The sequence below is a fragment of the Phacochoerus africanus genome, chromosome 15 (genome assembly GCF_016906955.1).
Source record: "Phacochoerus africanus isolate WHEZ1 chromosome 15, ROS_Pafr_v1, whole genome shotgun sequence".
NCBI lineage: Eukaryota > Metazoa > Chordata > Mammalia > Artiodactyla > Suidae > Phacochoerus > Phacochoerus africanus.
Window position 1 is genome coordinate 12,442,418 of NC_062558.1, and position 27,060 is coordinate 12,469,477.

Genomic DNA, 27,060 nt, shown 5'->3' on the forward strand with positions numbered 1-27,060 from the left:
AGATGTTCCGGGGCTCTTTCTCCCCATGGCATTTTCCTTTTTTGGCTTTGTTTCATATTTCTCTTTTAAAAAAAGCCTTATGCACCCCCCCATTTTAAAAATGTTCTTCATTCTCTTTATACTTTTCTCATTTATTTTTACCTGTCTAGATTTTGTTTTTCTTTAATATTGTGTTAGGTGGCATATAAATTGTTATTTTTCTAGGTGGACTGCCAAAACCATTCCAACATCATTTATTAAACAATCTTTCTTCTCCCTATATATTTGAAGTGCTTTTATCATATACTTTCATTGTTCTGTGGAAAATCCTGCTGAGGTTTTTGGATTACATCAACTTAATTTGGATTAATTTGGGGATACTTGAATTGATATCTTTAAGACACTGAATCTCTCTATGTAGAAATATGGAGTATTTCTCCACTTCATTTTTTTTCAGTGTCCTTTGATAGAATTTATCATTTTCTTTTTACATATACACAATGGAATACTATTTAGCCATAAAAAAGAATGAAATAATGCCATCTGCAGCAACATGGATGCAACTAGAGATTTTCATACTAAGTGAAGTAAGTCAGAAAGAAAAACAAATAGCATATGATATCACCTATATCTCTAAAGTATGGCACAAATCAGAGTTCCCATCATGGCTCAGCTGTTAATGAACCCAACTAGCATCCATGAAGATGTGGGTTTGATCCCTGGCCTTGCCCAGTGGGTTAGGGATCCGGCATTGCCAAGAGCTGTGGTGTAGGCCACAGATGCAGCTTGGATCTGGCATTGCTGTGGCTGGGGTATATTCTGGCAGCTATAGCTCTGATTGGACCCATAGCCTGGGAACTCCATATGCAGCCAGTGCGGCCCTAAAGACAAAAAAATAAAGTATGGCACAAATCAATCTATCTACAGAACAGAAACTTAGACATAGATAACAGACTTGTGGTTGCCGAGGGGGGGGAGAGAGGGAGTGGGATGGACTGGGAGTTTGGGGTTAGGAGATGCAAACTATTGCATTTGGAGTAGATAAGCAATGAGGTCCTACTCTATAGCACAGAGAACTATATCCAATCACTTGTGATGGAACATGATGGAAGATAATATGAGAAAAAGAATGTATATATTTGTATAATTAGGTCACTTTGCTGTACAGCAGAAATTGACAGAACACTGTAAATCAATTATAACAAAATTTTTTTTAAATAAAACAAAAAACATGGGCAACTAGACTCCAGGTCTGAAGAGGCTGGAAGGTGATGGGGGCATTCAGTTTCTATGGGCTATTGGGAAGTAAAACTGTCACATGGAAGTCAGGGCACCAGAACTAGCCCCACTGGTTAAAAGTTGGAATTGGAAATGGGGCTCCCCTACTCCTGCAAGGAAGTTTGTATAAAACTGCAAGCAACTATTCCCTGAAGCTGTAGTTAATATAAAAATACTTGGAATGAGATCCTGCTGTGTAGTACTGGGAACTATGTCTAGTCACTTATGATGGAGCATGATAATGTGCGAAAATAGTATGTGTACATATATGTGTAACTGGGTCATCATGCTGTACAGTGAGAAAAAAAATTGTATCGGGGAAATAACTATTTAAAAAAATTAAAAAAATAAAAATACTTGGAGTTCCCATTGTGGCTCAGCAGGTTAAGAACCTGACTAGTATCCATGAGGATGCAGTTTCAATCTCTGGCTTCACTCAGCAGATTAAGGATCTGGCGTTGCCACAAGCTGTGGCATAGGTTGCAGATGTGGCTCGAATCTAATGTTGCTGTTGCTGTGGTGTAGGCTGGCAGCTGCAGTTCCAATTCGACCCCTAGGTTCTGGAACTTCCATATGCCACAGGAGGGGCCCTTAAGAAAAAAAACAAAAAACAAAAAACTCTACTTATCTAGAGATGTGGGAGAGTCAAACTAAAATGACTCGGTACCTGAATATACAGTAACTGATAATGTCTGGAGCATGCAGTCACCAATACTAGATCTGGTTTTCAACTAGGGCCCTATGGTCACTGGTGAAAACAAACTAAGAGGCATGAAACAGGGTGAGATAAATGGAGGAAAAGAGGGAAAGAGAAGAGAAGAGAACTTTCTGACTTAAGATCTGTAAACTAAAATTCCAAAGCACAATTTTTAAAATGTAAACCTAGAAAGGCATCCAACAAAATCAGTAATCAGAAGATGAATTCACTCCCAGATGAAATAAAAGTAATAAGTAAATTTTTAAGACTTATTTTAAAAATATGTATGTTTTGTACTCTTATAAACAATAAAATAGATAAACTATGATAAATTAGCATAAATGAAATAAAAATATACAGGTATAAAAACCATCTTAGAAATGAAGTTATGGGAATTAAGTTAGACTGAATGAACTCTAAAGTAGATATGTTGGGGGAATTAGTGAAGTGGAAAATTTTTCTGAAGAGATCACCCGGAATGCAAAATATAGAGAGACTTAAGACACTTAAAAGCATGTAATTATGCTGTTAAGAGATGTTTAAAAAAGTAGGTTGAGGGACTTAAATGTGTATCTAATGGGAGTTCTAGTACAAGGGTCATAAAAATGACTAAGAGTCAATAACCAAAGAGCTAATATCTGTGAATTTTTTCAGAATTGAAAACTTGTGTCCTCAGATTAAATCTATAGTAAGCGGGATAAATGAAAATCAATCATAGTGAGAAACATGCAGTGCAACTGTAAAACAAAAGGATAGAGGGAAACTTAAAAGCTACCAGAGAGAAGAAATAAATCTCCAAAAGATTATCAATTAGACTTCTCAACAGCAATAATGGAAGCTAGAAGACAATGAACTAATGTCTTTAAAATACCGAGAGGGAGTTCCTGTAGGGGTTCAGTGAAAATGAATCTGAATAGTATCCCTGAGGATGTAGGTTTGATCTGTGGCCTCGCTCAGCAGGCTAAGGATCCAGTGCTGCCATGAGCTGTGGTGTAGGTCGCAGACGCAGCAGCTCTGATCCCACGTTGCTGTGGCTGTAGCATAGGCTGGTGGTTACAGCTCCTATTTGACCTGTGAATCTCCATATGCTACAGGTGCAGCCCTAAAAAGCAAAAAAAAATTTTTTTTAATTTTTAAAAAATTAAAATAGCAGAAGATGCTAACTTTATTTATCTAAACCACCATTCAGGATTGAGGATAAGATAAAAGACATTTCCAGGCAAAGACTAAAATAATTTATCTCTGGCATACCCTACCTATAAGAATTTCTTCCTTTTCTTTTTGGAGGTTGGGGGCTGGACCTGCAAGCATGCAGAAGTTCCCAGGCCAAGGATTGAGCCCATGCCACAGTAACCAGAGCCACAGTAGTAAATCCCACAAATCATAAATTTTTTTTAATTTTATTGGAGTATGGTTGACTTAACTAGTGTGTTAGTTTCAGGTGTACAGCAAAGCGAATCAGTTATGCTTGGGAACTTCCATATGCCACAGGTGCAGCCATAAAAAGAAATTTCATATACCATCAGTGCAGCCATTGAAGATGCAGCTCAGATCCTGTGTTGCTGGGAATCTCCCCATATGCCATGGGTGTGGCCCTAAAAAGACAAAAAGACAAAAAAAAAAAAAAAAGCCTAACTTTTGGCCTGTCTTGGCTTCCTACATGCCTTCCTCACTAAGGTTTAATCATTTCTAGCTTCTAATTTAAAGTGAAAGATGTGCAACTCTTTTCACTTGAACACTTTAGGCCTACTGTAAGGTTACTTGGCCTGATTTCAACATTGTTATGTTTCAAATTTTTAGAAAATCATCTGAAACTAAAAAAATACACTTATAAATAACTCATAGTTTAAAGAGGAAACTTGAAAACAGCCAGAAGAGTAAACATGAAAGTCAGGTAGAAGGAAGAGCACATAAGAACAGAAATTAATAAAGTAGGGGGAAGAGTTGAACATTTTGTGATTTTTGTATGGTGATGACCAATGATAGGATGAGCAGAATTGGCCAAGAAGGATACATGTATTATTTGAGCCCCTATTCCTATTCACGGTTTCTTTTCTATATTAGTAATCTTTTTCTTTAGGAGATATACAATATAAACTAATAAAAAAAACTATAGGACTCACAATATAGAAAATAAATTTATTGCCAAATTTTCAGGAGTATATCTTTTCCATATAGCAAGAAAATTATAGAACTGTATTAAGTGAAATCGTCAGTCATAAAATTAATTTACTATTTATTTTACTTAGAAGATTTTATAATGGCCTTTAATAGAAATTTCTATTTATATATTTAAGATATTTTTCTTTCCCTTCTTGTAGGTTACTCAGATGAGTCGTCCAGACCTGATTCTTTTTCTGATGAAATACCTGATGGCTCTTATAGTTGGTATTCCGTCCATTTTTTGGGTTGGAAGCAAAAAGACATGCTTTGAATGGGCCAGTTTCTTTCATGGTCGTAGGAAAAAAGAGTAAGTTATCATGATGTTCAAAAACTTCCCATTTACATGATTTTTTGTGTTGCCTGTGTTAAAATAATTTGAGTTTGGAGGAAGAATTCCAACAGGATTGCAGCTGCCACCAGTTATAATTAAATCTTAAAGCTAAAAACTTATTCAGAAAAGATAACCAAGTAGAACCAGGCTTAGGGTCTGTTCCTTACTAATTCAGAATATTTGAAGGAAGGCCAATCTTTATGCTAAAAAAATCCAAATTATAAGTTCCCACTGTGGCACAGCAGGTTAAGGATCTACCATTGCCACACAGATGTGGCATAGGTCACAGCTAAGGCTCAGATTCATTCCCTGGCCCAGGAACTTCCATATGCTGTAGGTGCAGCCAACAAAGAAAAATCCAAATTATACTCTTCTTAAAGTTAAAAACAAATTAATACTTTTATATATATTCTTATTTGATCTTTATATTTTTGTGAGGTCTGGTTTTGTATTATCATCATCTCTTTGTTACAGATGATAAAACTGAGGCACAGAGATTAAGTGCCTTGGCTGAAATCACACAGGTATTAGAATGGACTTCCATTTCCAATTGCCCATCATTCTTCCAATTTACACCATAAATTATTTAAAGAGATAGCATGTTGTTCCATTCTCATGTAGTACTGTTAAAGCCAAAATAATGAAATGGTATTAGTAGATAAAATGAAATATATTAAATTATTTCAATTCATGTTCAGCCATACTGTATAGTATCATGGTAAAAAATAAGATTTGCCAAAGCAGTCTTCTGAGGGCACAGTTAGGGAATGTTTAATTTTTTTTTTTTTTTGGCCATGCCCGTGGCATGCAAAAATCCCAGGCCAGGGATCAAACCCATGCCCCAGCAGTGACAACGCTGGATCCTTAACTGCTAGACCATCAGGGAACTCCCAGGAATCTTTAATTTTTTGACCCCATAGTTAATAAAACAAAACAAGACTCTGAAGTATTCGCACAGGAACAAATGATTTCAAACTTTTTACTAAGTATATATTTTATATGTATATTGTATTTGATATCACAAATTTTAAGTCAGTATAGTATATATTCTTACAATTTTACTTAACCTAAGTTCCATGGAAGATGGATTTTGGGAGATAGTCTGTAAAACTCTTTCAAGCTTCTATTTACAATGTTAATATGTCTTGTATGGGATAATGTACTTTTTTTTCATACAACTTAAGGTACCACACTAACAGAATCTGTATTTTCTAAAATACCACTAATTAGTAGTTTCTGTTATACAAATTAGATTGAGTTTTTTGTTTTTGTTTTTTTTTGTCTTTTTGTCTTTTGTTGTTGTTGTTGTTGTTGTTGCTATTTCTTGGGCCGCTCCCGCGGCATATGGAGGTTCCCAGGCTAGGGGTTGAATCGGAGCTGTAGCCACCGGCCTACGCCAGAGCCACAGCAACCAGGGATCCAAGCCGTGTCTGCAACCTACACCACAGCTCACGGCAACGCCGGATCGTTAACCCACTGAGCAAGGGCAGGGACCGAACCCGCAACCTCATGGTTCTTAGTCGGATTCGTTAACCACTGCGCCACGACGGGAACTCCTGAGATTTTTTTTTTTAAATCACAATTTTAAAATATACGTTTCTTACTACTGTATCAAAGACTACTACTGGTGATATCAGATAATGCATTTCACTTGTAAATACTGTTTCATAGGGTAGAAAAAGAAAGAGGCGAAGATTAATTCAGCAATAACAAAAATGTATTTCCTAGGAATTCATCCTTTGAGAAAGTCTAGTGAATGCATACTATGTGCCATGAACTATTTTGGAATACCAAGGATTCAGTAGCAAGTAAAATAGACTAAGTCTTTGTGTTTGTGAAATACCTTTCCTTGGGGGATTTAATGTGTATTCTTTGAAAATTTTAAATATATTTTATTTTGTTTTTTGTCTTTTTAGGGCTGCACCTGTGGCATATAGAAGTTCCCAGGTTAGGGGTTGAATTGGAGCTGCAGCTGCCAGCCTACACCACAGCCACAGCAATGCTGGATCCTTAACCCACTGAGCAAGGCCAGGATCACACCTGTATCCTCATGGATACTGGTTGGGTTCGTTACCGCTAAGCCATGATGGGAACTCCTGAAAGTTTTAAATGTGTGTATGTGTATATATATATATTTTCTCTCTCTCTCTCTCTCTCTCTTTAAGGCCACACCCGTGGCATATGGAGGTTCCCAGGCTAGGGGTCCAATGGGAGCTATAGCCACCGGCCTACGCCAGAGCCACAGCAACTGGGAATCTGAGCCGAGTTTGCGACCTATACCACAGCTCACCTCAACACCAGATCCTTAACCCACTGAGCAAGACCAGGGATCAAACCCGCGTCCTCATGGATGTTAGTTGAGTTCGTTAACTGCTGAGCCATGACAGGAACTCCTTAAATATATTTGAATCACCGCTACAATATAGTTCTAAGGAGAGGGTTTGAATTAAATATTCCTGGTCACCTGTGGACCATACACAAACAACTCTGTAATAGTGTTGTATTAGTAATTCTAGATAGCACTAAATCCAAGCTACCCTTATGAGGAATCACCCTAGTTATTTAGAGGATCCTGGTTGGGCCAGAATACTTTTTGAAACTGGTTAGAATTCCCAAGGACCCCTCTATTTGTTTTTCTGTAACCATGGATCCCCCCCCAACCTACCCACCCCCTCCAACAAAGTCGTTGCAAGCCTCCAAGCAGGAACAGGGCTCTGGACTAGAGTGCAACTCCTTATTCTAGAATGCAAGAGTATGAGGACCCTACAGCTATTTCTAGCATTTGTCTGGTTTAGCCTTTGAGAAATGACTATAGAGTAACCTTAAGAATGGTTAGTTGAGCACTAACCTTAAGAATGGTTAGTCGAAGCAGTGTTCTAAACATTTTATGTATTGTTAAACTTTTAATTCTGTAAACAGACTTGTGAGGGAAATCATCATTTTACAGATAAGAAACAGGCATAGAACCAAGGTTTAATAGCTAGTGAATGGTAGAATTGAGATTCAGGCCCAAGCAGTCTGACTCTTGGCCTCTAGTCTTTGCCCTTAGCCCCTCCGTTATGCTGGCCTAAAGGAGACTGGCTTCTAAAGTTGTGCTAATTCAGTTAGTGTTCTTCCGCTGAGTGAAGCCACATTTAAGACTTTGCTTATGCTTATAAATCTGACACTGTTGGAAATTTTTTTGAAATCTTATTTTGGAACTATTTGGGTCATATTATTTAATTTTCCTGGACCTGTTTTCTTATTTGTAAAATGAGAGGACAAACCTTCACCATTTGAAGGTGGATTAAATTAGAATGACTGGAAATCAAATTTTGTTTCTGGATTTTGTTTATTTTTTTCTGCCACTCCATAGCATGTGGAGTTCCCAGCCCAGGGATCAGATCACAACCTACGTTTAGAAAATAAATTTAGCAGTCCAGAGTGACTTGGGGAGTTCCCGTGGTGGCTCAGTGGTTAATGAATCTGACTAGGAACCATAAGGTTGCAGGTTCAATCCCTGGCCTTACTCAGTGGGTTAAGGATCCAGCATTGCCGTGAGCTGTGGTGGAGGTTGCAGACGTGGCTCGGGTATCCCCTGTTGCTGTGGCTCCGGCCTAGGCCAGCAGCTACAGCTCTGATTAGACCCCTAGCCTGGGAACCTCCGTGGGAGTGGCCCTAGAAAAGGCACAAAGGCAAAAAAAAAAAAAAAAAGAGTGACTTGGGATGTACGTATGTATGTATAAATAGGGCCATTGATGACAGAACAAATGTTGTTTTAACTACTTTTGATTTGTTCTTTCTTCTATTTAGTTTTTGACATTTTGGTTTTAGAATATACATAAACATTGTTTCATTGTTACTTTATGATTGGCTTCTAAACCATTTAAACTTAAGTTTGGAGTTCCCATTGTGGCGCAGCAGAAACGAATCCAACTAGTAACCATGATGTTGTGGGTTCAATCCCTGGCCTTTCTCAGTGGGTTAAGGATTCGGCATTGCCTGAGCTGTGGTGTAGGTCGAAGATGTGGCTCAGATCCTGCCTTGCTGTGGCTGTGGCGTAGGTCGTCAGTTATAGCTGCAATTCAGTCCCTAGCCTGGGAACCTCCATATGCCGTGGGTGCGGCCCTAAAAAGCAATAAATAAATAAAGTTTGATCCTCAACTGTTGTTTTCCTTGTTGACTTTTGGAAATTTCTTTGATCACTTAGAACCTTAGTTTCTTTGTCTATAAAATGGGGATCACAGTATTCTTAATGAATATCTAACCCATCTTAGAAATATCTTTTTAGGGAGTTCCCCATCATGGCACAGCAGAAACAAATCCAACTAGGAACTGTGAAGTTGCAGGTTCGATATCTGGCCTTGCTCAGTGGGTTAAGGATCCGGCGTTGCCGTGAGCTGTAGTGTAGGTTGTGGACGCTGCTCAGATCTGGTGTTGCTGTGGCTGTGGCATAGGCCAGCAGCTGTAGCTCCAATTGGACCCCTAGCCTGGGAACCTCCATGTGCTGCAGGTGTGGCCCTGAAAAGACAAAAAAATAAAATTGTGTGTGTGTGTGTGTGTGTGTGTGTGTATGTATATATATATATCTTTTTAGGACATTAATCTCCATAATAAAAACATTAAGGATTAAAAAATATATGGGAGTTCCTATTGTGGCTCAGCAGTTAAGGAACCCGACTAGCATCCATGAGGATACAGGTTTGATCCCCGGCCTCGCTCGGTGGGTTAAGGATCCGATGTTGCCTTTAGCTGCAATATAGGTCACAGATACAGCTTGGATCCCACTTGCTGTGGCTGTGGAGCAGGCTGGCAGCAGCAGCTCCGATTCGACCCCTAGCCTGGGAACTTTCGTATGCCATGGCTACGGTTATAAAAAGACCAAAAAAAAAAAAAGATATGTAAAATACCTGGCACAATGCAAGTACTCATCAAGTACTACTTTTCTTTCAGCCCTTCTACCCCAGCACTAGAAACAACAGCAGCAGTAATCACTATGATCCTTTTCTAATTTGAAAGCTTAGAATATATGCACTTTCTCAGTTTATGAGTCAATCTTTACATGTTGGGGTTTTTTTTTTAATGAAATTATCTAATTTTAAGTTTATGTATGATTCTCATGATTGTTTACATAAACTGAGACACTGATCTTTACAACTATTTGGCTCTTAATTACTGCTTTGTTGAATATCATAAACCTCTATCAGCTTTTAACTCTTTTGTAGCAGTTAAAAAACTTCTGTTTTTGAGATAATTCATCCTCTTAATTTTTTTCTTAAGCCTTTAGTATGTCTGAGACTTAGTCATATATTTGCTTAAATTAATTTTTCATATGTTTTATTCTGCTTATGATCATTCATGTTTATTCCCATACTAGACAGCTGATTCTATCATAAAATCAACTTGTAATCTTTTTTTTTTTTGTCTTTTTGCCTCTTCTAGGGCCGCTCCCGCGGCATATGGAGGTTCCCAGGCTACGGGTCGAATCGGAGCTCTAGCCGCCAGCCTAGGCCAGAGCCACAGCAACTTGGGATCCGAGCTGCGTCTGCAACCTACACCACAGCTCATGGCAACACCGGATCCTTAACCCACTGAGCAAGGCCAGGGTTCGAACCGGCAACCTCATGGTTCCTAGTCAGATTCCTTAATCACTGTGCCACAACCGGAACTCCTCAACTTGTAATCTTAAAACAGTTGCTCTTACAAGTTAAAAAAGGTGTCTATGGGAGTTCCTGTTGTGACTCAGCAGTAGAGAACCTGACTAGTATCCATGAGGATGTGGGTTCGAACCCTGGCCTTACTCCTTGGGTTAAGGATCCAGCATTGTGAGCTGTGGTGTAGGTTGCAGATGTGGCTTGGATCTGGTGTTGCTGTGGCTCTGGTGGAGGCCAGCTGCTACAGCTCTGATTTGACCCGTAGCCTGGGAACTTCCACATGCTATGGGTGTGGCTCTAAAAAGACCAACCCCCCCCCCAAAAAAAAAACCCATAAACTATACAAGAAAATAGTTTTTCTGCTTTATAGTAATATCTTTGTAATATTTCAATGTCCTAGAAAATCATAAATTTCTTTAGCTGAAGGGACTTTTAAAAATGATGAAATTGCATATTTTAATTTTGTAGATGAAGAAAATTAAGGAAAAGGAATACTGACTTGTCTAAGATCACATATTTATTGATGGAGTTGGAACTAAAATCCTGATTTCCTTATTCTAATACAAACCTCCTTCCATCATACCACTTTAGGGGACATTTTTTTTCTTATGTTCTTTCTTCTGTCAACAATGTTACCTTATATCTGTCCTAAAAACATTATTTGATGAGCAGTTAATTTCAAGAATAACATCAGTTTGTCAAAAAAGTATCGGTTTTGGTCTGTAAGGATGTAGTCTGTATCTTAAACTTGGTATTTTGTTGTCTAGGATAGTGAATGAGAGCCGACAGGTACTACAAGAACCTGATTTTGCTCAGTCCCTCCTGAGGGATCCAAATACTCCTATTATAAGAAAATCAAGAGGAACTTCCACTCAAGGAACATCCACACATGCTTCTTCAACACAGCTGGCCATGGTGGATGATCAGAGAAGCAAAGCAGGGAGTGTCCACAGCAAAGTGAGCAGCTACCATGGCAGCCTCCACAGATCCCGTGATGGCAGGTAAATTTTATTGGTATTTTAGTTTATTTCATATGCTGAATTCGAGTCATACAGCATCAGAAGGAAGAGCAGCCAGTTCTGAAAAAGAAGTTGATCATCATTAATCTTTTTGAACTTTACTAGGTGCAGTTGTCACAGATTATGGTCAAATTTAATGTCATTCCGAGGAGTTCAGAGTTTAGACTTGCTACAGTAGGCAGTATTGAGTCATTGAAGGATATTATTGATTAGGGAGAAGGCAGGGTAAAAGTGGTTATTTTAGTTAAGATTAATTTAGCAAACAATTATAGAATACTAAGGCATTGTGCTAGGCTCTGCGAATACAAAGATGATTTAGGCATGATCTTTGTTCTTAATAAGCTTAAGAAAGATAGTATAGGGAGTTCCCATTGCGGCTTAGTAGGTTACGAACCCACCTAGCACCCTTGAGGATGCAGATTCGATCCCTGGCCTTCCTCAGTGGGTTGAGGAATCCAATGTTGCTGTTGCTGTGGTTGTGACAACTGTAGTTCCAGTTCAGCCCCTAGTCTGGGAACCTCTGTATGCTGCAGATGTGGCCCTAAAAATCAAAGGAAGGAAGGAAGAATAAATGAGATGATATATCTAGTTGCTTGGCACAGTGCCCATCTCAGTAAGTGCCTGATATCAACTTTTATTATTGTTGTTAAGTTAATAATTAAGTAAAATGTACATATAATGGTATAGCCCAGAGGTAGACAAGTTTTTTCTATGGAGAGCCACATAATAAATTACTTTAAGCTTTGTGGGTCATATGGTCCTTGTAGCAACTATTTGTTTCTGCTGTTATAGCATTAAATAGCCATAGACAATATGTAGTCAGAATGGGAATGGCTGTGTTCCAGTAAAACTATTCACAAAAATAGGAAGGGGGCAGATTTGACCAGCAGGCCATAGTTGGCCAACCCTTCTGCTTAGTAGCATGGAGGAGTGCATGGTTATTTTTGGTGGGGAGGGGTTGGGAGAGTTTCACAGAGAATATTTGAGAGAAGGCTAGATGTGTTGTCTTGTTAAATTTGATTGTGGAGACACTAGAATTAGAAACTTCTTAGGAGTTTGGAATAATTCAGTTGAGAGATGATGAAGGCTTATGGGAGAAGTGGCAGTGGCAACAGAGGAAGAGATGATATGAAAGATATTTAAAATGAAGAAATGAGGAGTTCCCACTGTGGTGCAGTGGGTTAGGAATCCAGCTGTAGCAGCTCTGGTCACCTCAGAGGTATAGGTTTGTTTCCTGGCCTGGTGCAGTGGATTAAAGGATCTGGTGTTGCCACGGCTGCATGTTGGGTCTCAGCTGTGACTCTGATTTAATTCCTGGCGCAGGAACTTCCATATGTCATGGGTGCAGCCATAAAATTAAATAAATAAATAATTAAAAAATAAATAGAGGATTTCCCATCTGTGGCTCAGTGGTAATGAACCCAACTAGTATCCATGAGGACAGGGTTCTATCCCTGGCCCTGCTCAGTAGGTTAAGGATCTGGCGTTGCTGTGAGCTGTAGTGTAGGTTGCAGACACGGCTCAGATCCAGTATTGCTGTGGCCATGATAATGGCTGGTAGCTACAGCTCCAATTTGACCCCTAGCCTAGAAACTTCCATTTGCTGGGGATGTGGCCCTAAAAAGAAAAATAAATAAATGAATGAAATGAAATTATAGGAATTGGTGATGGATTAAAAGCAATTGGGGAGTAAGAGTGTGCCAAAGATTTTTCTAAAAAAAAGAATTCTAGTTTGGGAAACTGAAAGAATAAAAATTCCAATGCCTAAAATGGAGCATATTCTATGTTCACTTTAAAACATGTCTGTTTCTACAGCTGGACTGTATCCTTCCAGTCTCATTCCAGCCTTTCTCTCAACCTTCTGTGTCTTCCCTACACTTACTCTCTTTTTAGACCTTTTGGTTTGTTCTCTCAGGCTACTTTCTTTTGCCTTCTAATTTGGTCAGCTATTTTGTGTTTTAAAAAGGAGCAGCCTTTCTTAACTGTGATGTATTTTCTATCTTTTATCCATTTCTATTTCTTTTCCTTGCCAGATTTTTGAAATGAATATTTTGAACATTCTCTTTTTACCAATTCCATCCTTCATTTTTTATATTTGTAGTCTTTTTCACCTTCGTACACACCTAAACTGTACCTTCTAACATCACCAATGATCTATTTTTAACCACATTCAAAGATCCTTTCTCTTTCCTGCCTTTTCCTCACATTTAGCACTCCTATATGGAAAACATTCTTGGAGTTCCCATCGTGGCTCAGCAGAAATGAATCTGACTAGGATCCATGAAGACCCAGTTTCGATCCCTGGCCTCTCGCTCAGTGGGTTAAGGATCCGGCGTTGCCATGAGCTGTGGTGTAGGTCGCAGACACAGCTCAGTTCTGGCATTGCTGAGGCTGTGGTGTAGGCCAGCAGCTACATCTCTGATTCGACCCCTATACTGGGAACCTCCATATGCTGTGGGTGCAGCCCTAAAAAGACAAGAAAAAAAAAAGGAAAAAAGAAAAACATTCTTCCAAGTGCTAGAGATACAGGATGGAAGAGAGAAAACAGTCAGTTATAATATACTTTAATGGGTATGATAAAATCATATACAAGGTGCTTTAGGATCCCAGAGAATAAAACCATTTAAATCATCATCCAAAGTCTTAAGAAAGCTTCACTGACAAGTTAGCACTTCTACTTTGACTAGGATTCAGAGGAGGCAGTTGGAAATTAAAGACAAGAAAACAGCATATATGCAGAGGGAAGGAGGACAAACAGTTAGGTACCAGGCAACTGTGGGAGATGAAATGTACTGAGGTTTGGATTTTGTTTCCCTTACAGCAATGAGAAACTATTAAAAGACTTTGAGCATTGGGGTGATAAAATCAGATTTTTATTTTAGAAAGATACTTTTGGCAGCAGTGCAGGAGAAGAGATTGTAAGTAAGCCCAGTTAGGAGTTTTTACAGTAATTTAGAGGTATTAACTTAGGACACTCATAAAGAGGAAAGAAGTCAGAGAATCTTTGAGAATATGTTTGTCAACAGCACCTTCCATGAACTGACTCTCAGCATTATTTGTTATTTGACTTATTATCCTCTTTCTTTTCAATAAAGAACGAACAATTACAGTATAACTCCTATGCATGTAGCATTCAGTATATAAAAAGATATATAGAAGAAAGCTAAAGTATAATTTCTCTGTTCTAGGAGAATAAAACCTTATGGGAAAGATAGGACATATACATAGGAACCAATTAAAAAATGGTGCAAGCAAGCATATAATTAAAACAGTGAGTATTAGAGATGAGCAATATTATAGAACTTCAGAAAAGGGAAAGGTCAGATTGGCCCATGAAAATATCTGAGAGAAGATAAATAGGGTGAATGAATGGTAATAAAAGATAAGTTCATATTGAGTAGAGAATTTCTGAAGGCAATTAAATATCGGGGGATTTCAGCCTCTGTAATCTGAATGGCACTGGAGTTTAGATAAGAAAATTTATAATTGTTAATATAAGGTAGTTGGTAATTAAAATTGTGAGATAGAATCCCTTGGCTCTTAATAAAAACAGACGAAGAACAAGACCTCAGTAAATACAGTAATGATAATAATACAATAAGAATAGCCTCTCATGTGATTCAGAGAAAAGCTCTAATAGACTTATGAAGGAGTCTAAAAAGTATAGTGTCATAGTCTAGGGGATAGATTATGACCTCCTGTAAAGGCCTTTCCTGTCTCTCTGCTTAATTAAAATCATACTCATCCTTTAAAATCTGCTTAATTCCCATACCCAGGACAGTTGATTAATTGCCTCCCCCCCACCCCACCCCCACTCCGGCCACACCCCTTTAGCCATGTAGAAGTTCCTGGGCCAGGGATTGAACCCATGTCACAGCAGTGACAACACCAGATTCTTAACCTGCTGAGTCACCACAGAACTCCGATTAATTGCTTTTTAATCATTCTTTTGGTGTGACCTATTTTCAATACAGTTGTCTTTCCTCAGCTAAGTCTGAAGTTTCTGGAGAACATGAACTTGATGACAGATGTCTCTGTCTTCCCCCACAGAATCTCGCCTGGTGCTAGGCATAGGTATATACTGGAGTCAAATATATCTGTCAGATAACTTTAGAAATAATGCGGGCATGCCGTCTCCTGGAGATTTCTTTCTGCATCATTCAGAGGCTTTTTGTTTGGCTTTTTTACTTTTATTTTGGCCACATGTGATGGACTCAAAAGTTCTGGGCCAGGGATCAAATCTGCACCACAGCAGTGACCCAAGCCATAGCAGTGACAGTGCTGGATCCTTAACCCACTGAGCCACCAGGGCAGTCCAGTCAGTTTTTAAGTTTACATGTTGATGCTCTATTTTGGTCATGGTTTTCTTTCTTTTTTTTTTTTTTGTCTTTTTGCCTTTTCTAGGGCCGCTCCCGTGGCATATGGAGGTTCCCAGGCTAGAGGTCGAATCGGAGCTGTAGCTACCGGCCTACACCACAGCCACAGCAACTCGGGATCCGAGCCGCGTCTGCAACCTACACCACAGCTCACAGCAACACCGGATCCTTAACCCACTGAGCAAGGCCAAGGATCGAACCCGCAACCTCATGGTTCCTAGTCGGATTCGTTAACCACTGAGCCACAATGGGAACTCCTGGTCATGGTTTTTTTTTATCATGGTATCTTGGCTATGAGATCACATGTATGCACACACACCTGCTTCTCAGTACTCACTGTAGTCCAGACTCCTTCATGGATAATTAGTGATCCCAGAGTTACATAAAGTAAAATAGACTTAGGTAAATATACCTACACATATATGTCAACTTCAGAAAGTAAGTAATTAGTAGTTAGATGAGAGGATGTAGAAGAGGAAGTGGATGAGAAGGTAGGTGGTGATTTGAGAACAAGCGGTTAGGTTGATACATAGGTGACATGACAAGGGAAAAAGCTAAGGAATGAATGAGATACTAGTGAAATCACAGTGAATTCAGTTATTTATATTAATGGTAGCAAATAATATAAAGAATCATAGAGTAAATCATCTTTAAGTTTCTTTCATTTTGACTTTGGAATGCATCACATTATCTTTTTAACAAATTAACCATCCTGTTTTGTCTAAGCTTATATTAAAATTAATGCACATTTTATATGGTATTTTATAGTAGATGGTCACAGTGGTTTAAATTACTGTCAAAAGAGAAATAAATTTGGTTATTCCCATATTTACAAGTGAAATTAGACACTGTATTTTTCTATGTAATTGATTCCCAATTATCCATGAGCAGTTGTTCATGGTATAGAATCTTGTGGCTAGCCATATATTTCACTTAAATAATTAGACGTAAGAACTCAATATAGTAATTTTTTCTATGTAAAATGTATTTGAGTCTTTGTTAAACTCAAAGATTTAAGTTTCATTTTAGAAAATTCTCAATTCACATTTTTAAATAGTTTGATATTCCTAGAACACTGCATCAGATTTTGCTTTTTTTTTTCCATTTGCCATATTTGAAGTAAGTAACTTATGAAGTCAATGAAAGGTAAAAGATCTCCAAATTAGCTGGCAGATCATATTTAGAAAAATCTTTCACTTGGTTTAGGGCAATAATCGCTATGCAAAGTAATTATTAACTAGATTAACAAGCTCATTCTGAAATATTTTCATTTGCAAAAAATGTAATTATTTTACCAAAACATGCAAATAAAAATTAAAACTATTTATGTTCTGAACATGAGATGTCTTTTTTTTTTTTTTTTTGCCTCACCCACAGCATGTAGAAGTTCCCAGGCCAGGGACTGAACCTACACCACAGCTGCAATCCAAGCCACAGCAGTGACAATGCTGGATCCTTAACCTGCTGTACACCAGGGAACTCCACAAATGTCTTTTGATAAATAAGAATTAAACGCTCTTTTATCCATTAACATAAGAAATTCTAAAAACTTTTTTTTTTTTTGGTCTTTTCTAGGGCTGCACCCACAGCATATGGAGGTTCCCAGGCTAGGGATCTAATTGGAGCTGTAGCCGCTGGCCTACGCCAGAGCCACAGCAACACAGCAACGCAGGATCCGAGCCACGTCTGCAACCTACACCACAGCTCACAGCAACACCGGATCCTTAACCACTGAGTAAGGCCAGGGATCGAACCTGCAACCTCATGGTTCCTAGTCAGATTCTTTAACCACTGCACCACGACGGGAACTCCTAAAACATTTTAATATAGCTTTTCATTCTTAAATTTCCTTCTTTGCTTTATTCAAACTGCAAAAAAAAGACATGCTTTTTAAAATAATTTTAGCAGGATTTAAGTTTTAAACTCTGTGAGCTAATGAAAACATTTGACAGGCACCGCTGTAAAACTGGGTCACTTCAGGAACATATGAATCAGTCTTTAAAATCTTTAAATTTCACAAATGATTCATATTGAGTCATGAGCTTTGTAATTATTATGAAGGAAATGATAAATGCTTTTTGACAGCCAGTAGCTATTCAGGTGGCTTGTGATTAGTTCTTTTGATGACTATTTTAAAAAGGAATGGTCTGCTACCTCCTTATTTTTAGAATTATTACTTAAAATGTAATAATTAAAATTATAAATTATATTCAGTTTTCTTTTATCCTTGTTACCCTAAATATACTTTCTACAAAAAGATGTATAGTATGTATGAGTGTGAGTTTTCTCACCTCTGATGGGGGCTCAGTGAGTAGGGATCACAACAAAAGAAAATTTAACAGCTCCCACTGCTGCTTTCCAAAATAAGTACCACAGTAGAGGGGAAGAGAGCCTGCAGTAAGCAACTTCATCTAGTTGACACACTCAAAAGCTTAGTCTTATGCTAGGGATACAGAGAATTTGCTTTGTGGGGGAATATGGGTTACAAAGTGTTAGAAGCTTGTTGCTTGTATATTTAAGTTGATGTAGCTTCTATGAAATAACATTCTTACGGCCTCAAGCCCTAATGAAAAGTAATTAAGACCTTTTACAGGTAGTTAATTCAGCTGTTAACTAGGCTATTTGGAAAAAAGCTGTCTGCACTTAGCATCATCATTGCCTGCCAATTCACTCACTTTTTTTTTTTAAAGCTTACACTAATTTCTCCTTTAATTTCATATGCTCCTTTTCCAATCCTAGTCTTTCAGTAAAATTGGAGTTTGCTGTAGTACTGATTATAACCAATCTTGTAGACTCCCTGGAACAATGCCATATTTCTTCCATTACCCTTCCCCTTCAGAACCCAGAACTTATTTGAATGAGAAAAGTATCCTTAGCATAGTTCCAGATAACTCAGATCTACTTAGCTTCAGCTTCTGTCCTTGAACAAGGCATACCTTAATTCTGAGCCTAATTAGTAGATTTTCTCCCCCTATTGATTAGCCATTTGAATAATTCTACAGTGTAAATCAATCAAAAGTTACTTTTTCGCTTATTAGTGTAACCAAAACTGGCCTCTGTACCCTGGCACCAATTAAGTCTCAGAGTTTTAGTGAAGCAGGAAGAACAGCTTTGTTGCTTTGCCAGATAAAGGAGGCCAGAGCAGACTAATGCCCTCAAAACTGTGTCCTCCCTTGAGAGAGGACAGTAAGGGGTTTTATAGGTTTAGCTCAGGGTGGGGGTGGAGGGGACAAAACAAAACAAAAAAGTGGCTGTTGATAAGGATTAGGGTTTCTGCATTCTACTCCCTCCATAAATCATTTCAAAGTCATCAAGGCCAGAGTCAGTTGGTGCAGTGACGGTTTCTGCACCCTGACCTCTGCAGTGATTATCGCTCACAAAAGGAAGATGGTGTTAAGGAAAACACTAGGCATGCAATATAACTCTAATTAGAAAATAATCATTAGTAAAATAAAGAAATTAAACAAGGAAGAAATCATTTATGAAAAGCTGGTTAAGGTAAGTTAGTGGGCCAAGGCAGGCATAACATCATGGAGACTGTTTTAACTGGTTTTTAACTCTATCAGTACTTGCTAATCATTAACTCTTCTGAGACTGAGGGGAGGCCTGGGAGGCTAAAGGAAAAAGCTTTTACTTCAAAACCCGAGGACACAGCAGCTTGTACCCAGTTTCATTAGTTTCCTAATCCTTTCACTTAATGACGTATGTCCATGAAAATTTTTAGTGTTATTTTCTAGTATGTTCCGTTACCTCCTTCAAAATAAACTCTCTTGTATTAGGTATACTCCCTGCAGTTACAGAGGGATGGAGGAGAGACCACCTCATGGCAGCATGTCACGACTGACAGATCACTCCAGGCACAGTAGTTCTCATCGGCTCAATGAGCAGTCACGACACAGCAGCATCAGAGATCTCAGTAATAATCCTATGACTCACATCACACACGGCACCAGCATGAATCGGGTTATCGAAGAAGATGGAACCAGTGCTTAAACTGTCCTAGGTGGAAAACCTGTGCCATCTAAAAAGCAGATTTTTATCCTTTGCCTTTGCATGACTGATTGCTGTAACTCTCTGTTATGATGCTTTCAGTCAGGTGCAGTTTGTGTCCATTGGAAAAGTAAATTTTGCTTTTTGTATTGCATCAAACTTGGAACATCAAGGTATCCAAAATGCTGAGAATTATATCATCACGTAAATCTTATTTCTAGGTTATGAAGAAATAGTTGTCTGGTAAGCAATTTTATAAACCCACTTATTTTATATTTAGAAAAATCCTAAATGTGTGGTGACTGCTTTGTAGTGAACTTCCGTATAATATCAGATGGTTGTGAGATAGCATTCTGATAGTTCTGTTAATAAAACAAAATTTCAGAATTAAAGACATTTTCTATGCAAGGTTTATTTCTCAGATGAATAGTAGGACTTTGTAGTTTTCTTTCCACTAAGTGAAAAAGAACTGTTTATAAACTATAGGAGAATCTGATAAATCAGCAAGGGTATTTTAGCTAATAGAGTATAAAATCATAGAAGGATCTGATTAGTCTAGATGGCTCTTTTGAAATTCTATCAAAATAATCTTTCTGCAGAGAAATACAGGAATAGGATTAGCAATGGAGTAAAAGCAGAGATGGGCATTTTTTCCCCAGTAATTGTGCTGTTTTTATTACTTTTGTAAATATTACTTTTACTGGCCATGTTTTTATAACTTATGCATATGCATGATGGAAAATGTTTAATTTGTAGCCACATTTTCCATGTAGTATTGATTCAGGAGTACTTCATGTTCAAATCCGTTTTGTGGACGCATGTAAGATAATCATCACACATTCTAAGTTTTTTTGTGGTAACCATAATTACAAAATAGCAAAATGTCTCCTCTGTATTCGTTGTTGTATTTTTCTACAGTGAGATTTGATCTTGCCAAAGCCACCGGACCTTGGTATCCAGGCCTCTCCTATCAGTGAGTTGATTGTCCGCACTAGCATTGCCCAATAGCCAATAGGCTGCAGCTTTTGCCCCACACCCTTCTTTTCAGATTCTGGATCATTCTTGTTTACAGCTGAAATATATATAATCTGAGTCCAAAGTGGTGATTAATTTGGGGTATTTGACAAATCATTGTAGCAAAATCAAGCATGATTAGTCTTGCTGTGAAGTATCTTTTAATCTTAAAAATATCAACTCAAAAATGTTTGACATTTTGTCTTTTGATGTTGAAATAATTTGCAGTAAAAACTGTGAACTTTATTAGGCATGAAATTAATCAGAGGGAACAAAAAATTCTGGAAAATGCTGGATGTGTTATATAGAAAAGCATATTAAAATAAGCAGTCCTCAACCCTGACCTTAGATAAGAATCACTTGGGGAATATCTGATGCCTGACACTTTCCTCTCATTCAGATGAGAATTGGTAGTTTTGTTTTTAAATCTTTCCAGGTGATTCTGATCTGCAGCCAGGCTGTAGGTTGTTTTAAACTAACTTGCCCCGATGATGATTTGATGACATTATTTTATATAACATGAAAATCTAGCTGGACTTAATGTTATGCTTCTGTATCATTACCTGATATATAGTTGGAATTCGGGATCCCATTCCAAAAGATTCTTACTCAGTAAGTCAAAAGTGATGGTAGGACTTTAAAATCTGTAGTTATACCACAGGTGATTCTTAATCAAGTATCAAGAATCACACTTTAAAAAATATTCTAAACTCGAGAGAGGCCTGGCTTTGCCATATGCTAGTTTTTTACCTTTAACAAGTCAACTTCTCTGAGCCTCAGTTCCTTTGTTTGTAAATGAAGATAGAAAATAAATACCTACCTCACAGCGTTGTTAAATAGTGATATGAAAAATCGTATGAAAGCTCTTTGAAAACTGTAAAGTGATACGAAATACAAGGGATTAAGATTACTGAGGATTTAAGAGATTTGTTTGAGGGCTACCATTGTAAATTCCCCAACTTGTGTTTAATTTGTGTGTACTCTTTTCTCTCCTTCTTTAAAACAAAAATTGCCAAGAAATTAGGTGTTGAAAAAGAAGCTTTCATCAGGCACAGAAGTCAGTTTTCTGATAATAATAATTTGTTTGTATATCATGTTTTTTTCTTTCAAAGTATGTGTTTCTTAATATTTATTATTTTTCATAAGATTTATTTGAGCATTTGGCTCAAATGTTTTACTTTTTCCTCCATCTTCATTCTTAACCATTGGAACTGGAGTTAGTACCCAAGACAACCATGTCTGAATTCCCTCATATCTGACAGTTAGTAAACCTTTTCTATGAAGGCCAAACTCATTTATAAATCAGTAAGTAATTCATGAGGCCTTTGTCTGAAAATTTCTCCTTAGAACAGCATGGAGAGACCAAAACAAACATTCAGACACAGAAATAAGAAGTTAATGTAGAAGGTACCAATTTGAGCTCAAAGATGTTGTCATTCAGCACCATCTGCATCATATTATCAATTGCCAAAATGTTAATTGGTTTCCTTACACAAGTTGGCCAAGTATAAACAGTTAAGTGAACATTGTTACGAAAATTTTAACTCTGCAATTCCTGATTTTTATATATACTTTTGTATCTTCTCTATTAAACTAACTGTTGGTTATTTGTAAATCCTATATTGGCCTTTCAGTTACTTTCAGTATCTTAATTTTGCTCCACAAAATTTACAAAACATTGTTTTAAGTAACAATATTTAGTTTGGACCGTGTGATTTACCAAACTAGTACTCCAAATTTAATTTTTTTTTCTTTAGAGAGACAGTTGAAGAACTATAGCAGAACAACAATTTCAAATCTCAACTAGTTTTAATCAATTTGAGCAAGTCTAGACAGCTTTCTTACCATATGTTTAATTTGTGTTGTGATTGGCATATGTTAATGTTTAGTATTTTGTTTGTTCAGTTGACAACTGAGAAAATAATAGTTCTCTCTAAAACCCTGGTTAATATATAACCAAAAGGTGTTTGAGAAGTATTCTGATTTCAGCAATATTGTATTGAATTTTTTCATTGATTAAAGCAAAAGATTCAAAACAGTATTAAGCTTGAAACAATTTCAAAGAGCAATTGATTAATAACTCGGCTAGCAGATGGGATAGTACATAGTAGGTTTTCAGTAAATATCTAAATTAATGAGTAATTCATGTAACTCACTTTTACTCTAGTAATGAGAGTCTTCAAAGAAATTTGAAGAGTCTAAATTTAAACTAAATGCAATGAAGTCTCTATCAGAATAACATGTGGCAAGTGATAATACATGAATTGCACCAAATAAAGCTTATTTCTCTTAGAGTAACAGTCCATATTACTATTTTAATTAAAGAAATATATATACAAACTTGTACCAACACGTTATTGATTTTGAAAGGTAAACAGCAGTTTTTGGAAGTAAGTAAGCAGGTTCTTGTTGGTTTTATGTGAAGTTAGATCTTTGTGACTTGTTGGATGAATGAATATTCAAGCAAACATTTATTGATTTTCTAAAGCTGTTTCTTAGAGCAGACTTATAAAAAAATCCTAAGAATCTCTTCAAATTAGAAAATTTTACTGTATCTTAACCTACCTCGTTAGCTTCTTTGTGATAGTAGCTGGAAATAACTGAAATTGTAACTATCTTGGTTTAGGCTGTATCCCCATTAAATGAAAGGAACTACTTAAATTTTTTTTAAAATATATAGTAGTGGATCATTGGCTGGAGCTTAGAAAACATTAATATACCAAAATTTCACTATGATGATATTTATATTGCTTTTGACATGCCAAAGGTATATTTACATATTACCATACTTGGATGACTAACAGTCTAGTGTAATGAAATTCCACTAGGCTTGGAATTCAAAAGACCCATAATTTGATGTGAACTTAACAGCTCATTTAATTTCTCTTAGTCTCAATTTCTTTGATGTAAAATGGGGATAAGGTAATTTTGGGTTTGGAAACCTACCTCACTGGATATTGTGAGTCTCAAATGAGATAACAAGAATTATAGTGCTCTTTAACCTATAAATTGCCCTACTGATAGTATTTGTTTCTGTTAGAACTTTGGGGTTACAGAAAAGGAGTTCCCGTCGTGGCACAGTGGTTAACGAATCCGACTAGGAACCATGAGGTTTCGGGTTCGGTCCCTGCCCTTGCTCAGTGGGTTAACGATCCGGTGTTGCCATGAGCTGTGGTGTAGGTTGCAGACTCAGCTCCGATCCTGCGTTGCTGTGTTGCTGTGGCTGTGGTGTAGGCTGGCAGCTACAGCTCCGATTCGACCCCTAGCCTGGGAACCTCCATATGCCGTGGGATTGGCCCAAAGAAATAGCAAAAAGACAAAAAAAAAAAAGAACTTTGGGGTTACAGAAAACAAAAATAATGGTCTTTGGTGGTATTTAACAATAACAGCAGAATAGGCAATTAAACCAGTATTCATTTGGCACAGTCTTTAAATCAATAATCCAATTATCCCTTTAAAAATGAGGTTCTTCTTCAAGATTTGCTATGCTCTTTGATTGTATTGGCTCTTTAGTATACATTATACTAGAGTATGCTCTCAAATTTTATATGGTTGAATTGGTAGGTCACTTTCAAAAGAAATTTGGGGCCCTCCATTATATTTTTCCTTTGATATGGAATGATATAAATATATTAGCTTGGCTTCACTGAAATGTGTAAGAAATATATGCAGAGGAGTGTAGGCTTTGTTTTTTTTTTCCTTTGAGGACTTTCATGTACCTAATTCCTAACAATTAAGAACGAGTTTTTTAAAAGTCATTGCTGTAACTTGTGTTGGTTTTTTATCATGGCAAAACTTTAAACTTTAAATCATAAAATTATCTTGTTTGTATATTTGTATATATAGTTTTTAAACCTGAATAAAATAAGGATTTCTCCATTCTTTTCCACACATCAACACAGAAAGGAGCATTTTTATAGAACCTAGATTTACAGAGGACAGAGGAATTCATGATTCTTTCAAACTTCTTTTCTGCCCTTTTACAACTGATGAAGAAAAAGTGTTTACTTAATTCATAAACGTTTCTTAGTAGCTATATAATACATTCTTGTATCACTTCTATTTTGTATGATAAAATTATTTTGACATCTCTTCAAATTTTAATTCTCTTCCCTTTTTTGTTCTAATTATATGAGTTTTGAGAAAGGAATAGGAAGACTAAGCAATCTTTACATTCCATCTGACTGCAGTTAGTCTCCTGGATTTTTTTCTAATTTAAATTCTATACTTCTTTAATAGTCAAATTGATACAGGATTACAGTTTTTCTCTCAGGATCCAAAGCCTTCTGGGAAAGAAAATGTTAAGGTCTACACAGAACCAGCCATCTTTGTAGATTCCTATTTGTTTTATAAAGATTTAATTTAGTAAGTCGATAAGGGAGTTCCCGTAGGGCTCAGCAGAAACGAATCCAGCTAGTATCCATGAGGGTGCAGGTCGCAGACGAGACTTGGATCCCCTGTTGCTGTGGCTGTCACGTAGGCCAGCAGCTGCAGCTCCAATTCGACCCCTGTCCTGGGAACCTCCATATGCCTAGGGTGAGGCCCTAAAGAGCTAAAAAAAAAAAAAAAAAAAAAGTTAATCTGCATATTTCTTACTCTGTGATCTCTAGGAAGTAAAAATTTTATTGTCATAAAGGTAAAAGAAAGTAAAATTCCACTTGTGTTTTAGTCAAATCCTATACCAGTACATTACTTTCTATAAGAGAGGAATTCAATCTATTTAAATGCATTGAAAGATAGTTTCCTTCAGAGTGGTTTTTTTTTTTAAATCACTTTTCTCAGGAAGTATATTATGTCCTTCCTTAAATATTTTCATTGATATGAAAGCATTGTTCATAATTTTTTTCTCATGTTATTGACCACTGTCACCATTTTTCCCAGTTTTTTATCTTGCAGTAATTCAGATTTTGAAGATCCAGTGTTCCATTATTTTGGTAATTACTATTCACTAGTAACATTAGTGTTTATAAGGCAGTGATATCTTTCAAGCTTGTTATTTTATCATATTTCCTGAAGTAGGGTAAACTACATTGTTATTATTATCATTTTATTTTTTTTGTCTTTTGTCTTTTTGGGGCCATACCCATGGCAAATGGAGGTTCCCAGTCTAGGGGTCGAATTGGAGCTATAGTTGCCAGCCTGTGCCACAGCCACAGCCACGCCAGATCCAACCCACATCTGCCACCTACACCACAGCTTACGGCAACACTGGATCCTTAACCTACTGAGCGAGGCCAGGGATCCAGGGATCGAACTGGCGTCCTCGTGGATCCTAATCAGGTTCATTAACCACTGAGCCACAACAGGAACTCCTATTATTATTATTATAGCTCTGGGGGTTTTGTTATATAAGTTGGCTTGTCGTTGACAAGCTTATTGACATAGAAGAAAAAACTTTAGAGCTTCATAATTTCTTTTTTTCCAAAGTGGCAGTTTTTTTAATGCTTAGTGAAACTGCATTATGTTAATTTTTTTTTTTTTCTTTTTTTAGGGCCACACCCTCAGCATATGGAAGTTCCCAGGCTAAGGGTCAAATTGGAGCTACAGCAGAAGGCCTCTGCCACAGCCACAGCAATACCAGATCCAAGCTGTGTCTGTGACCTACACCACAGCTCATGGCAACAGTAACGCCGGATCCTTAACCCATTGAGCAAGACCAGGAATCAAACTCGAATCCTCATGGATACTAGTCAGATTCATTTCTGCTGCACCACGTCCTGCATTATGTTCATTTTTAAATACCACAGAACTTTGTGTCAGAAGACCTGATTTCTAGTCTTGCCTCAGTTTTCAATGAGCTATGTAGCTTGGAATTTTACCTCATGGACTTCAGTCTTCTCATCTGTAAATAGAAGAAATAAGGGGATTAGATTAGGTCATGTCTCAAATTCTACCTGTCTCTGATTTGGTTATCCCTTGACTATTTTATAATTATTATTCCAGGCTTTTATTCTTGTTATTCTTCCCATGAACTATATTTACTAGGTTAGCCTGTACTGTTAATGCAACTTAGACTAAAATTGATAGGATTCAGATATATTGCTAGTTTTGTTTTCCATTCATGATTTTAAATAATTTTAAAGGAGGAAAATTATGTTTACAGATAATAAAAGCGTACAGGTAATTGACATGACCTTTCTCCCTCACAAAAGAAAAATGTCCTAAAGAACCAATATAAGCACCTTAATATTGATAGAAAAAATGACATGTACCATTTGTGATCTTTGTTCTCTTAAATATGAATGTAGCTTTTTAGGCTGAACTTAAAATGTTTTCAAAGTAAAATTAGTAAAAAAAAAAAAAAAAGGCAGTGATAGCAGTAGCCCATATAACTAATTAAAAAACTATTTAAACTCAATACACTGACATTAAAATAATTATAAAACATAAAAAGAATTTAAGAAGGGTTGATTGAAATTTTTCTGTTCAACATTAAGCTGTATTCTTAGGTTAATCGAATAAATACAGTTGCCATATAGCCATGGGCAAGTGAATGTCCTGCTTTAAAATATTGTTAGAGGTAAATGTGGTTCATTATTTTTAATTTTTTTCTGGCTCTGCAGAAGATGTTTCTCTAAAG

General features: G+C 37.1%; 1 protein-coding gene across 1 annotated transcript in view; it reads left to right on the plus strand.

Moving 5' to 3' along the window:
• The window catches only part of FZD3 (frizzled class receptor 3), a 95,678-nt gene extending 74,777 nt beyond the window's left edge, over window positions 1-20,901 (plus strand). Inside the window, exons 5-7 of the mRNA XM_047761975.1 lie at window positions 4,276-4,424; window positions 10,849-11,082; window positions 19,256-20,901. Coding sequence (XP_047617931.1) covers window positions 4,276-4,424; window positions 10,849-11,082; window positions 19,256-19,469 — 597 coding nt within the window. The 3' untranslated portion in view covers window positions 19,470-20,901. The remainder of the gene's footprint in view (window positions 1-4,275; window positions 4,425-10,848; window positions 11,083-19,255) is intronic.
• Window positions 20,902-27,060: the final 6,159 nt, after the last annotated feature.